Source organism: Terrapene carolina, unplaced genomic scaffold (genome assembly GCF_002925995.2).
Source record: "Terrapene carolina triunguis isolate 2854851 unplaced genomic scaffold, T_m_triunguis-2.0 Scaffold95, whole genome shotgun sequence".
Lineage (NCBI taxonomy): Eukaryota > Metazoa > Chordata > Testudines > Emydidae > Terrapene > Terrapene triunguis.
Window position 1 is genome coordinate 15,301,357 of NW_020664446.1, and position 16,052 is coordinate 15,317,408.

Below are 16,052 nucleotides of genomic sequence, written 5' to 3' on the forward strand. Positions count from 1 at the left end.
CATATAGAGTGCATCCGAAGAAGTGGGTTGTAGCCCACGAAAGCTTATGCTCTAATAAATTTGTTAGTCTCTAAGGTGCCACAAGTACTCCTGTTCTTTTTGCAAATCTGGGAATGGTTCTCAAAACAAGAAAGATAAACAAAACAGATGGAGATTATTAAATAAAAACTTTTTTTTTTAAATGCACCTTTTAGGTGTGTTTGAAGTAGCAAAAGAATATTTAAAAACACAATAAATTGTCACTATAGATGACAGGATAGAAGGAATGCAGGTTTTATTTGTATTTGTTCTTACGATATATATTAAAATAGATTTTAATTTTTATAAGAATTTTGTAAGTATTTCTTTGAATGCAATTAATGTAAAGATGTTAATATTACAGTATTAATGTAATGCACAAAAGAGGTGACCAAGTTAGTATGGGAATAACACCTATATTTTAAGCACTATACATTTTCTTTTGGAATCAACACAAATAGTGGGTAAATTTCCACCCCTCCATATGCTATTGTGACCTTTCCACATCAACAGTCTTTGACCAAATTGATAGTATTTTTCTTCCAAAACTGTGTGGATGGCCAACAGATTGGTATATCTAAATGCATGTACAAAGAATCCTATTGAGATCTGAATACTCCCTCCTTCTCCACTTCTATATTTCCCTTCCTCTTTCCTTGAAATACACTATAGAAGAATTTTATAAGAAACCAGAAATCAAGAAAGTAACCAAATTTTCTCTTATTTTTTCTGAGTGGTTTGATCAGAACTCATATGTGAGGAGAGAAAGCTCTTCTTATTTTACTATATATGTATTTAACTCAATCTAAGTCTGCTCAGCTTCTGGAACATCTAGTTCACAGAAGGTTTATTCAGTTGTTCAACTGACTTTTCTCTAAAATAGACAATGATTATAGATACATGCCACTTAGTAATAATTCCTCTCATGCCTCCTTAGTATGTCATTTTCCTTTTGGGGTGCTACATCCATTTGATAGTCTGTAAAGAAATTTCAATCTCAACTAGCTCCTGAACTGTTTAAGTGTAGAATTACCATTATAATGACTACTGTGTCATGGAAATATAACCTAAAGAGTTATTTTTAAACGATTCTTAGAAAGCTCACAGACATCTATCAATTCACTTTCCTAAATCTGCCATTTGATCATACTAGTAACAACCTGTCAGCTTTAACTATTGGACTATTTGTTACCCTGTGTCCAGTACCCAGAAGCTCATTAATTACCTAAACTCTTTCTGTAGGTCTTGTTAATTACCCGTCTCCTGTCTCAGAGGACCTTGTTAATAACTTGTACAATCTCTCTAAAGAGGTCCTAACAACACATTAGAATTAAAGATGCTTTTCTTTTAGCACCTGTCAAGTGGTGTAAATTGAGAAATTTTCACATCAGTTTATTATCCCACTGTAGTGTATTTTTTTTAAACAAACAATTTTAGAGAAATGATGCACAAAGGTTTGGTCATTTTATGAAGGATTTTTATTTTTAAAAACAAATATCTATTTATTTAGGTGTGTTTAGTATAAAGACAACATGGCTGGTGTCCACAGATTAACCTCCTGAGAGCTCTATCAATTAATGGGAGCAATTACAATAATGAATGCAATATAATATATAGGGCAAAAGTTTCAAAGCAGTGGATTAGGAGTTATGAAGACAAATCCCATTACTGCTAAAGGGTGACAAAGAATACTAGCATATATTGTATGCTTAGTGACTTTTCATTGGCTGCATGGTGTAAATGCCTTGGAACTAATGGATTTATAAACATTTACAAAAAGTGCGTTTTCTTTTACTGTAAGGCCATAACAGATTTCAAACATCAAGAAGTTAGCACAAAAGTCTCTAATGCACATTTACATCAGACAATAAAAGAGGAAGAAAATAACCCTTACCATTTACATAATTCTTTACATCTTCAAAGCCCTTAATCAATTCTAATATCATCCTCACAAAATTTTTAAGGGGTACAGAAGCATCATCCCTATTTTACAAATAAGGAAACTGAAGCAGAAAGATTAAATGACTTGCTCAAGGGTACAGAAGGAGCTCTTGCCTGAGCTGAGATTATCAGAAATTACGAGTTCCTATATCTCCATATTTCCAACATCTCTTACTCTTGCTGATTTTATTGTAATTCTCTAACAGAAGGTTAACCCTTATTAAGCTTACCAGAACAATGAAAATGAAATCCTGCTTTCCCAAGGGTTACTGCATCCATTTAACTGTTGGGAACACATAGGTGCTGTAAGCAAACTACTAACATCTCTCCCCACTTCTGAAGTAGCAAACACAATTACTTTTTATTTTTATAATGTATTGTTTTATAATAGCAAGGATGATCAATAAGGTGGGCAATTAATGGATTGGCTAGTTGATGAACAAAAGCCTCCTTCCAGGAACTCATCTAGCCAACAATTAACTATACTACCAGGAAATGCCATTCCTCAAATTATTATTGTTTAATCAAAAATGCCAAACTAAATTAATTAGGATTAACTTGGGGTCTGATATAAAGCTCACTGAAGTCAATAGAAAGACTCACATTAACTTCAAGAGACATGGTAGGCCCACCAAGAGTTCATATGTGTGTGTGTGGAAGTTAGCCACCTAATTACCTTTGAGTATGTGTGCTCCAGGTATCTTTGATAATAATCAGACAAAAATTAAAAAAAAATTGCCAGTCTTTTTCAGATTCACTTGATCCAGACAAAAAACCTGCATCATCCCAATCTCCAGTCAGCTATGATCAATACCAAAACCAAAGCCACCACCTCAAACCTTAAGTCCCAGATTCAAAAAGCGATACACTTCCTTCAACATTAAAAGCTTAATGGTCAGCCATCCTGATGCCTGAAAGATAGACCCTGTCCTACCAACCTACATTCACAATAGTTTTACATTTTTCATATGATCTCCATTTAGACTCTATAAATGACAAAGAATTTACATTTCAGCCTTGAGGTTCTATCAGATAATCTTCAGATACATGCTGCATGAGGCCAGGTATATGGTTTCTTTGTAATTTAAGCAAGACAAGTGCATTTGTCTATCATTTACATTACCTTGCCTTTTAAACCTCTAGTTGGGAAATGTACCCAGAGATTTCTGAGTGTACTAAGATGGGAAGAACTGGAGGAAGACTTCAGACTATAAACTGTTATTATGTAGTATCAAAACTATGCTAGGTACTTTTCTGAGGAGTAAGGAAACAAGGTCCCTTCCATAAAGAGGTTAAAAGATGGAGAATGAGGAAAATAGAAATTAAGCAAAAAGCAGCTCAAAAATCTAAATTCTCAGTATGTACATTTTATCCGAATATTGAACATGCATATATAAAAGCTGACTTTTTCAGCCTAACTTATGCTGTATCCATAAATGTATACATTTAGACATTTCCTGCCATATCACTAACACCACATGTACACTAAACATTCTATTTTACTTACTTTCCAGTTAAAATTTGTAAAAGTAAAGTTAAATTGTGAAGTTATTACATATATAAGTTCCATAAGTAAAAGTTTCTAATTCAAAGGAAAATACTATTTGCACAAAATATATGTCAACACAGGAAGAACAAAGATTTTGATATGACTATAATATTGGAATGTGTAAAAAGTAAAATTTTTCATTTAAATCTATTACATGATGGATATTTTCTTATAATATTTATCATATAGTAAAGATGACTAACTTTTATACTTTTGGCTCTGTGGAAATAATTGAATGAAATCTGTATTATAAATGCAGAAACCCAAGAGGCTTTGCAGTGTCTTACTAAAAGTTTATGTACACATACAATCAAGACTATTTTTCTCAAAATGACTCCCATTTTAAAAAGATGCAGAATGAGTGGCTAAGAATCCCTATTAAATGGGCACTGTGATGTGTAATGTGACCATAAAATAGGGGAAGCAGGAGTTATTCTAGATCCAGGTTGCAATTGCCATTACAAGATTAACATTTATCAATACTTGCACTCTGTATCTGAAATATTACAATACTTATATGTATTTCCTTTGCTAACTGTCTTATCTTAGATACAGAGGTGTTGTAATAATTAGCGACTTCTAAAAAGTGATCACTATTTAGATTCAGTAGTAAACAAGCTCCATCTAAAGCCAAGACTTTAAAGACAAACCCATGCTGAAGCATGAATAATGTCTTCAGAAACTCAAAACCAAACAGCACTCACACCTCATGTTAGCAATATACAATGTAACTTCAAAAAGATCCTTAGAAGTATACCACTGGAAAGAAAATGATCAAACTATATAAGAAATTCATCCTTTTTACTTACAAATGGATGAACAGTGGTATAAACGTATATAATAAAGCACAAAGATTATATACTTGAACACAACACATTTTCATTTATATAACATGCTCAAGATATCAGGTCCAAATAAAGTAAAACCTACCTAGATGTCGGCAAGATGCTTGTGGGCTTGAAGTTTACAACAAACGGATTACGTGAATCATAAGGAGAGTTTTGATTATGACTTTCACCAAATGCACTAGGTGATTTCAAGTCAGTGGAACTGTCAGATCCCCCATTGCTAAGTTTATCCAATTTCTTGTTATCTTTTTTTCCAGTCACTCTTTCAAAAAGGCTAACTTTCTCCTTTTTCTCTTTTTTAATTTCTTTTTTTATTTCAACAGGCTTGGAAAAGAGACTTATGTTTTGGTCCCATGATGCAGGGCTTTCTTCAAATGGATTTTTCTGTCTTGGCAGCGTTGCAAACTTTTGGGGCAATGAAGCACTCACATTTGTAAAGGGGTCATTTTGTGCTTCAGATGCTGATTCACTTTCATCAGCTGTGTTGTCAAGCTGGTTCATTTTAGAAGTATCAGCACTTAATGTCCTCCTATGTGGCGATTTTAGACTTCCTGCAAACAATTTTGTTGTTAGTATATAAGCAGTGAGACATTACCTCACACTTTATGACCAGAGGAGAGCTCATGTTATTAAATTCAGGTTTAGAAGTTTTGCAATTGGTTCTAATTTCAAGAGACAATTTTTACTGAGTTTTTTTTTTTTTTTAAAAAGCAAAGCGGTTATGGTCCCCAGTATGTGATTAAGGAATTTTTAAGGAATCCATATGCTCTTCAATAAGCACTTATTTTCTATCTCGGTGGTTTTTACGCTGCAGTCCGCGAGGGTACTCCGGGGGGTCCGCGAATCATGTCCGAGGCCACTGGCCCCGCTAATCAGCAGCATGCAAGAGGCACTGGGAGGGAGGAGGAGTGGGGACGGGGGGCACTCGAGGGAGGGAAAAGGAGGGGCAAAGGCAGGGAAGAGGTGGGACAGGGGCGGGATCTGGGGCTGAGCAGGGGTTGAGCACCCTCGAGGAAAATTAGAAGCCGGCTTGGGGGTCTGAGAAAATTTTTAAATCAAAATGGGGATCCTCGGGTTGTTAAAGTTTGAGAACCGCTGATATGAAAATTAGGTTGTACACACAAGGTGGTTGTGACTAGTTTGAAGTTGTAGAACAATACATTTTTGTCATTTTCTAAAAGAAATTTTGCACAACTAAAAGCATTTTTAATTCTTCATCTACATTAGAGTTACTTTGGTGTAGGGCCGGCTCCAGCATTTCTGCCGCTCCAAGCTCAAAACAAAAAAAAAAAAGCCTCGATTGGCGGTGGCAGTTCAGCGGCAGGTCCTTCGCTCCTAGAGGGAGTGAGGGACTTGCTGCCCCCGAATTGCCGCAGGTGCCGCCCCTCTCCCTTGGCCGCCCCAAGCACCTGCTTGTTAAGCTGGTGCCTGGAGCCGGCCCTGCTTTGGTGACAGTTTCTGGACAATAAAAAACATGATCAGATTTATTTTTTTCTTAAACATTTCTGACCAGTTAAACCCTTTTTTGTATTGGATTGCTACATAAAATGTAATGTTATTACTGTATGCTTTAAACTTAGGAAAAAATGTCACAGAAACTGGTTATTCCCTGTTTCTTGCCAACAACATTTAAACAGGAAATAGGCATTACCTACTGATCTAAACAAAAAGGCAAGACTTCTATGAATTAAGCTACTATACAGAGAAAAAATTCTAAACTTCTTTGTCTGGAATTTACAGCATGCACTAAACGCAACAGATTCTTAAATGTTTTCACACTGATAGCAATGAGACTACAATCATAATGGCTAAGATGAAGAAAAACATGTTTTACTTACCACTTTCATCAACAGAAGTAAAAGATTCTAACTGACTTCTGAAAAGGTGTGTATGGCCAATTGTGCTGGATTTAATTTTTTCTGAAGACACATGTGATCCAGTTAAATCAGACATTGAATGAGCTGAAGATAATCGCTGAGGTCCCAAAAGGAAAGGTTTTTTTGGTTTTGATTTTATTTGTATTTCATTACTGGACATGTCCATGTTCGCATCAGGTATGTGAGTACTCAAGATGATTGCAGAGGATGTATCCGAAAGCGTCCCATCATTCTTTCGACCCTTCATTTTGTCTTTCAGTTTAGCAAAGGGGGATTTTGTTTTGTCCTTCATTGACAAATCAAACATGCTTGCTGTCATATTATTCCTCATAAACTGAATATTGACCTTTATTTCTCCTCTGTCTTTAGTTCTTTTCCCTTGTTTGGACTCTAGGCTAAACCATCTTAAAAGAGAAAGGGAGAGAGAGAGAGAAAGCAAGTTGAGATATGTTTCATTATGAAGACTAGTCATAAAGCTGCATGCTATTTACAAGTTAAAATAATCTTGATATTGTAAACTGAACACCAGTGCTATGAAGATTTTTATTCATGGAATGCTTGGTTAAGATTTTCTGTGTAATAAATTGATCAAATTTATATTTTTCCAATATAAATTTTTGAAAAGGAAGCTCTAAAAAAATTACTTTGGCACTTGGAATGTGAGACTAGTGAAAAGTCAGGCTTGGTGCAAGTGTACGAAACCCCACTGAAGTCATCTGCTTAACAAGGCTGAATTTGGCATCTAGCATTAAACAGCCAAATATTTTTTATTTTGCCATTTAAAAGGACATTGTCAACGTTTCAAAAATAGCCTTTATTTGTAAATAACGTACTACATAAATGTGTATTGTTAGCCAAGCGTTTCACCCAAAATTCATTTTGGTTTTGGTTTTGCTTAAGTTTATATGCCAGTAAATATTTTTTTCCTCCCCTGCTGAGGTTTACGTGAGTGGCACTAGCAGAGAAGTGCTCACAGACTGTTTTTGGGACCTTTGGGTAATTCAGGGCCAAACATCCCATCAGTTATGCAAGTTCATCTCCAAATGCCTTTAACGGTAGTTGCAAGAGCACAAATAGCAGAGTAATCAGGCCCCACTTAGGTATGCCCCCACAATGAAGGGCTTGCTCCTCCTCTTTGCTGGTCACCGTAGCACTAACATCAGCATACTCTACCCCTTCCTGTTTGGCTTTGGAACCATATTGACTCCCCACTCCTATATGGAGGAGCAGAAGAGTGAGATCCCCATCATTTCCCCTTTCCCCTAAAACCAGCCCAGTGATGCTCCCTGGTCAAAGGGATTAAGGGCCCACCGGACCCCAAGCATGCTCTATTCCTACTCCGTTTGGTCCCTAATCCCAAGGAGACATCTGTGGAGCGAAGACTCCCTCTACTTTCTATACCTACTCCACCTGCGCACAGGACTCAGTGATGGTCATTATCTCCTCCCACGTTTCCTCCACCATTACTTCCCATGTTCTGAGCAGGATTTTGGGGGGCCTCCAAGACACACACAGAGTCCCCAATCCTGAAAGAGCGGGGATAGGCACAGGCTGAAAACATTCCTACATCTCTTCTTCCATTTCTCCTTGCCCTAAGAGGGTTTGAGGTTTCCTCCAGCTCCCGCTGCTCATACAGCCATGTGAAAGGTATCAAGGGAGTGTGGGAAATTTTCATTCTCTAGCACCAGAGAAGAGAGTGAGGATTGAATGAGGGAAATAGGCTGTCTCCATAGCTCACTGAAAGGGTCCAAGGAAGCGGACACCCAGACATCCACTCAGCTGTTCATTTACTTGGCTCTGGTAGGTGATGTTACACCTTGGTTCCTGCAAGACCAATACAATTTATATATATAAATAAATATATATAAATTAAAAAAAAAAAGAGGGCTTGTCTACACTGGCAATGTTAAAGCGCTGCCACGGCACCACTTTAACGTGGCTTGTGTAGTGGCGGCACAGCACTGGAAAAAGCTCTCCCAGCATTCTAAAAAACCCACCTCCACGAGGGGCGTGGCTCCCAGCACTGGTGCACTGTCTATACTGGCACGTTACAGCGCTGAAACTTGCAGCACTCAGGGGTGTGTTTTTTGCACACCGCTGAGTGAGAAAGTTGCAGCGCTGTAAAGTGCCAGTGTAGACAAGCCCTGAGTTAGTCAGCAGCAACATCCGGCTAAACTGTGACATGTCAGCAGCTCCACAGCTCATGAACTGTCTAGAAAAAACACATGCATACGTATTCCCACAGCAGTAGATTAGCATGATGTAACGAAGTTAAAACAGGAGGGTAGGAAGTGACACTTGCTATCAACACAGATAAGAAACTGATTATGCACATAGTACTATCAAATACTCTAAGTAAATAGACTGAAAAGGAAGAGAAAAATAGTTCAATCCTCTTTCAGGTTTTTTGTTTGTTTTCTTTAAACAAGTGATGGCTTAAGTAAATAAAAAGGTTTCAGATCCAGAAATATGAATTTTGAGTTGAGAATGTCCTTCAAAAGGTCCTGCCAAGGAAAAAATGAAAGGGAGAAGGTTTTTTTTTTTTTTGCTTCTTCGTGATGTATAAAGAAGGTCCAAAAGTTTTATACCTTACTAGTATAAAGTCGTCTTCCCTATTTTTACTAAGTATACATTTAAAGGCCCAGATAAGAGGATTGAGAATTTTTTCATCCCTTCAATAAAGGGGTAGGGGAATTACATCTCTAATAAAGATATTCTTCCTTTTAATTGTTAGGCATTTAATTTGCATAAACGTTAAACAAAAAGCAAACAAGTGTTAACAGTGAAGAAAAATATTTCTTTTTTCAGTTAACCCGACTTCACCCTCTTTAGTATCAGTAATGCCACAAACCTAACTAGTTCATCTGACAATTGAATGGAAAAACAAGGTAGACAAAACCTAAATTCTAATGTAAACAGAAAATACATACACACACATATATCTGTCCTTTGTACATCATAAAGTAGCAAAAGAAGTGAAAAAAAACCAACTCCCCGATGCCCTTTGAAAGGTCACCTTCAAAAGAAAGCTTGCTCAGACTCCGTATGTTCTACTGTCTGTATTTAAACACAAAAACAAAAAAAATCCATGCACATACACAACCCTTATGTTCTATCACTGGACTTAAATTGTACATTATTAATAAAAGCAGATCCAGTTTCTCAGACAAGCAAAAGCTGAAGCAGTGAAAGCTCCCTCTTCTACACCATTTACTGGACAGGCCAAAATTTCATGTGGGATTGTGGGTCTGGTTGTTGTCGGAGCACTCTTAAAAGGGGAGAAGTAAATTATGGCAAGAAAGGCCAGGAAACAAAAAATTATACAAACTTTAAGTCAGTTTTTCCAATTTTAAGAAGTCCAACCTCAGCAGTGATTAAGCATTTATCCCCCCAATAAATCTCAGACAGGAATATTGTATCTTTGACAGTATTCTTGCAAGGATATTCCTGAATTTGCATATGTTTTCATTTAGGGATCAGAACATTACTATAATTTTAAACTGACATCTGATGTTTATTAACTTGTTTTGTAACAATATCAAAACACACATTTAAGGTTTAAAAACAGAAATGTTAGTGTATCTGTGTGTGGATAGTCTTTTACTGTTTAATGTAAGCCAACTACTGAAATCATTATCACAAGTTAACTAATGTGTGTCACTATCGGTATCACCTGTTATTGGCACACATACAGCAAACTATTTTGACATTCATAAAAGCCTGAAGGAGTTTCATTATAGAACGTTTACAACTTGTATGTTGCCTTCGGAGTATACGCAACTTGCATTCAAAGACTTTAAAGAACGTCACACCAAAAAAATAGTTCAGTTGCAAAAATGAAAACAAACAAACAAAAAAGTCCCTTGGAAAATAACAAAAGGACATGTGGTGCTTGATCCTGCACCCACTGAAGTCAACAGCAAGGTTCCCATTGATCCACTGGTGCAGGACTAGGCCAATTGAGCCTGATCCTGAACTATTTACTCATGCAAAGTTCTCATCGACTTCAGTGGAGTTTTGCTAGCATGATAACTATAGGATCAGACCTTTCTTGTTCTTGGTATAAAAACACACATTTGATTTTTATGGCGAATACAAGGTTATTTTGGTAACTTTGGAGACTGTAGCTTACATTTTAGTTATAATGAAATTTCCATATGCTTCAGCTCATAAGAGAATGAGAGAAGTAGACTCATTTCTGATTTTTTATTCAGAGTCAAATATAATTTTTTCTAATACTGATAAGAATAAAACTTAATAATAAATCTTGTGAACAGTTCCTCGTGAACAATCAATTCTGAAACAGTGAATATTTCTTATTAGAATTTGTTTTTAAAATACAAGGTTGTGTGCAGCAAATAGAGAAACAATGTACATAATAGGAAAAGGATTTGGAAAATAAAGTTGTGTTTTCAGATAGCAGCATATTGGGCCTGAATTATTAAATTCCATTATACTATTGCCAATTTTTATATTGTAGTGTATTATAAAAGGTTATAAAACTTGCTATTTTGGTTTTGCTTACAGTACTTTTAACCACAATAAATGTTGCAGCTGACAGGATGCCATGAGCTTTTTCCTTAGAAAGCCTGCATAAACTAGGAAAATAGCCAGTAACATGCATGAACAGGGACTTTTATTTAATAACCAAGTATTGCATCTATTCTTATTTAAACAGACCTCATACCAAGGCTCAACTTCAAGGGAAGTCCTATTGCCTTCTGCTTCAGATTCAAAATTCTTGCCCTCACTTTCAAAGATTCTGAAGATGATGCCTATGCTTATATTCTCTTATTTTATTTCCTTACTCTTCTTCCCTTTCCAACTATGCCTCCCATCAAAACAATTTTTGTTTCCTTTTCTCATACATTTCTGAGAATCCTGATCATGAACTTTCGCTCCTCCACAACAAGTTTTTGGTTATCTTGATTTTGTAGGTGGTATTTATTATTTGTATTGCTCTTCTACACTCCAGCAGCCTTCTCAAAACACAAAGACTAGGAGACAGAAAGGTTCAAGACAAACTAGGAAAAATCTTATTACCTAGCAGCCCAAGATAACCAACAATCCAGTCTGAACAAGCATGGTTATTTACTAACCACTAAAGAATCCTATAATAAGGAACCAACGTCCACTATTCTGGCAATCTTCTTAATAACCCTCTTCACGCTACATAAATAAACACCACAATACCAGGAGCACAGACTCCTTTACCTTGGCAGTAGTAGACTGGAAAGGTGAGGAGGAAAATATACTCTGTTTCTATTATAGTGTATATACTAGTACATAATAATTAAGGCCAAATTTTCACATATACAAAAAGTCAAGTGAGACAGCAATTCAAAATGTTCACTCAATGTAGCAAGAGCCACAAGCCCACTTCTGTTTTCCTGGATTTCTCAAGCTGTTATTTTCTCTCTCCTCATTTTCTTCTGATTCTGTTGGTTTCTCCAACTTACTTTTTTTTATATTTGATACTGCCCACCTCACACACTTTACACCCTGCTTCCAGTAAATCTTTTGTGACCAATACTTAGTCTCTCTTCCAGTCATGGCAGTAGGTCGTTTTACTGTCACTGTGATTCCTCTGTCCTCTCTCTCTCTCTCTCTCTTTTCCACCAACTGTTAAAGGAGAATCGCTTAAAACATTCTGCTCATTATCCGAATAATAATATGAGTGGGGCAAAAATCTATGTATATTCTGTTACAAACCATAAAGTCTGTTACTCACATATAGTCTCATACAACTCCCTGTGAAGACAAAGGAGAGTTTCTATTCACTTCAGTGGGAGATGGATTGGGCCATAGAAACATAGAAGATTAGGGTTGGAAGAGACCTTAGGAGATCATCTCGCCCAACCCCCTCCTCAAAACAGGGCTAACACCAACTAAATCATCCCAGCCAGGGTTTTGTCAAGCCTGACCTTAAAAACATCTAAGGATGGAGATTCCACCACCTCCCTAGGTAACCCATTCCAGTGCTTCACCACCCTCCTAGTGAAATAGTGTTTCCTAATATCCAACCTAGACCTCCCCCACTGCAATTTGAGACCCTGCTGACGAGCATATTCAACCTGTGGCTCAGAATGAAAGCTGGCCTCCACCTCTGTTTCTTGCCACTGCCAAATGTGAGAAGCAATGGAGTGATTTCCCCATTGAGTCCACAACTTTCCAAAGGTTTCAGAGTAGCAGCCGTGTTAGTCTGTATCTGCAAAAAGAACAGGAGTACTTGTGGCACCCATGTTCTCTGTATGTGTATATATATATCTCCTTGCTATATGTTCCATTCTATGCAGCCGATGAAGTGGGCTGTAGCCCACGAAAGCTTATGCTCAAATAAATTTGTTAGTCTCTAGTGTGCCACAAGTACTTCAACTTTCCAAAGTTCTTCCTCTTTTCCCTCTCTGCCAATGAAGTATCAACTGTTTTCAGTTAATTTAAAATTTAGGCAAAGATTTTAAAAATAGGAATATGAAGTCAGTTACCTAAATCAGGATTTAGATTTCTAAATTAGTTGGTTGATTTTCAAAAATACTGAGCACCCCGAGACCATGACCACTATTCCCATGGTTTCAGTGCTTTGATTCCACACAGTGGCCTAGTGATTAAAAAGAAAAAAGGGCTCAGCTAGACCACTTACCAAAGAGGAAAAAGGATAGTGCCCTACACCAGTAGTTGCCTCTAAAATTACTTATAAACACCATCAAAATCCAGAACAAATGACAGAGCACATGAATGTTTAACAAATCTTTTAACCACTAGGCCACCTGCCTTTCAAGATAAATTGCTCCTGGTGGTAATCCTCACTGTCTTGTAATACTGGAGAGGTAAAAAGTGGGTTTTCTTCAGTGAACACAATGAAAGCAAACCCATGCACACACACATACCCACCCGTCCCAGAGCAAAACCCATTTTTGGACTTAATGCAGATACGAGTGACTAGCCCAAGTGTTTCCAGTCCATCAGTCCCTTGCTTATAAGGGAACCATTTACAAATCACAAAAAGAACAGGAGTACTTGTGGCACCTGTTTTTTTTGCGGATACAGACAATACGGCTGCTACTCTGAAACTTTACAAATCACAGTGTTTCCAAATCTTGTGCATGAGGATAAAGCTACATGGGCATTATCCATCAGGTATTAGAATTTTTGCTTATATCTGAAATAAATGTTTACTGTCTCAATTCTAACTTCATCTTAGACAGGTGCTGGAAGGAACATTTTAAATTATATTAAAGTGAAGGCGAAACTAAAACATAACACCCAATGAGTCAGACATGCTAAAATCAAGGGAGTAAAAATAACACTCCCTATGATAATACTCCAAGAGAGAACAAGCAGAATAGAAACAATGTCTTAGATAATTACAGCTGCAACAGTATTTCATTTTAATTTACTTGAGAGAACGAGACCATAGCCTGAAAATTGGGAAAACCACATTTCCTTGCAAGAAAATCAAATTTGAAATCTTCGGTGCTCATGGGGAAAATGATCATCAAGGATTTAAAGTATTCCAAGGACTGAATCAGCATTGGGAATAACTAATTTTTCCATTTAGATTAGTCCCTTCAAGATTAGGGTTTAGGTACACTGAACATTTCTTCACACAACCTGACTAGTGTGATAATCCAGAACTATCTGATCTGTGGGTAGAAAGAGGACTTCAGTGTCCACAGGTGTAAATTCAACATTTTTCACTAGCACTAAATTTAACTAGAAAAAATGTATAAGGCTGTTTTCCTGGTAAGATGATCAGACACTGTACCAACAATATCGATTGCATCAAATCAAAAGTTGATAAATGGTAAAATTAAGGAAGGAAACAGAGTATAGATTGTACTGGATAGGAAGGGAAATGATGGGGGGAATTGATTCATTATTTATTAAAATAAGATCTAAGATATCATTGAGAAAGATGTAAACCAGGACTGGAAAGCAAGCATTATTTTCTGGAAACTAATTTAAGATGTGATACAGAGTTTAAAAAAAGTATACAACAGCAATATCATGTCATCACAAAATGAATGGAAGTAGGTGTACGAGGATCTCTTACTATGGGCTTGTCTATACACCAACTGGAATTGAAATAACTAAATTGGTTTTAACTCACACCATTACTTATTTCAGCGAAGACTATGCACGGACACTCTTATTCTGGAACCAAAGTAACTAAAGGTATGAATTTAAATAAAGTTAGTTATTTCAGATTCAATTTGTGTATAGACAAACCTCTAATGTGTTACTGAAATTGAAGGCTGAATGAAGTTCAATCCAGATGAGTGTGTGACAAGTGATGAATCAAAGGTTAGACAACCTATAGATATGGCCGGAATTACATCTGCTTTCCTCATTCAGAGTGCATGCTCCCATTTGTTACTGAAGTTTTCATTCAGGGGGTATTATTGGATCTTCAGTTACTGTGAAATGATCACACAGCAATCTGGGAAAGCAGCTTTTCATCTTTATCTGACCAGAATATTATGACTATTTCTTTCAGAGGCGGACCTTGCTACCACCAACTATGCTTTGTAACCTAAATATTGATAAACTACGTGTTACAACTAAAATCAACTTGAACACCGAGGCTAGCACAGAATCCTTGACTTATTACTTGTCATTGAGTCATTTTATAAAAATATAGAAAAAGCACCAATCCTCAAAAAGCTCTGGGTTCCTTGCTATCATAGTATATTAAGCTGGTGACACCAGTGCACTGTGATCTGCACTGGTAGTCCGTTTCTGGATGGAATGTAAGATGTTGTTTTGAAAGATACCTAATTCAAGAGATTCCTCCCTCCCATGGCATACTTCCACAGCTACAGTCAGAGGTGCTCAAGGTGCAGCCCCCTCAGTGAAAAAGAGAGGACAATGTCAGCAAGACAGTAACCACAACTAGCCATATCTTTGGGAGAATCATTGGTTTAAAATAGCCTGAATCTGTCAATAAGGCATTCAGGGCATGCAGCAAAATCTTTTAAACAGGCTTTTGAGGATACACCAGCACATGGGCACAATAAAGGACACATGTTTGTGATGAGGGGATGTATTGATTGGATTGATTTAAGCTTTGGTTATTTTCGGGGGGAAAGGAGGTTGTGATGAGCAGAACATGCTGGCGACTATCTTACATTACTATTTTAATTGATGGCAAAGGTCTCGGGAGCCTAGGATAGGGTCCTTTTTGTGTATTAAATAAATAGCCAAGAGAAAAACCACATATTTTTCACTTTTGTCAACAGTACCTACAAAGAATTTTTTGAGGTTAGGTCACAAAATGGAGATTAAAAAAATCCTCTGCAACAAATTTCAACATGTAAGAAAAAGCGTAACGAAGAAAAGCTCAAGTTGAAACACTTCAGATGTGTGTTGCATCTCAAAGCATAGCTGGATGTGTAATAGATCACTTCACTAGGAAAAGTAATAAAGTAAATGATAATAAATGGTTAGAAGACAACAAGAATGAAGAGGATGCAAATGAGATGAGTGGCACCAGAAGTAAAAGTTAATGGAAAACCATTCTTGTATAGCACTATGAATTTACAGCACATGACAATAAGAGTTAAACACAGAAATTTAAACAACTACTATAAAAATGTTGTAGCAAATTATTTAAGAGAGTCAGTTATTGGAGATTATTGTTTTCATGCTGGTTCGGGAATTTATATCGTCTTTTATTTTACCATGTTATGCTTGTCAGGAGGTCAGAAGCCTCTGGGCAGACGTGACCAATAGGTAAGTAGATGTATGTACAAATATGTACACATGCTTTAATACACACACACACACACACACACACACACACACACACACACACACACA

At 36.8% G+C, this 16,052-nt stretch overlaps 1 protein-coding gene across 1 annotated transcript in view; it reads right to left on the bottom strand.

The window, feature by feature from the left end:
• Positions 1 to 16,052, bottom strand: part of RAB11FIP2 (RAB11 family interacting protein 2) — a 43,516-nt gene that overhangs the window by 21,697 nt on the left and 5,767 nt on the right. Inside the window, exons 2-3 of the mRNA XM_024206236.3 lie at positions 6,195 to 6,637; positions 4,439 to 4,907 (exon numbers count right to left, since the gene is read on the bottom strand). Of these exons, the coding sequence (XP_024062004.1) occupies positions 4,439 to 4,907; positions 6,195 to 6,637 (912 nt within the window). The remainder of the gene's footprint in view (positions 1 to 4,438; positions 4,908 to 6,194; positions 6,638 to 16,052) is intronic.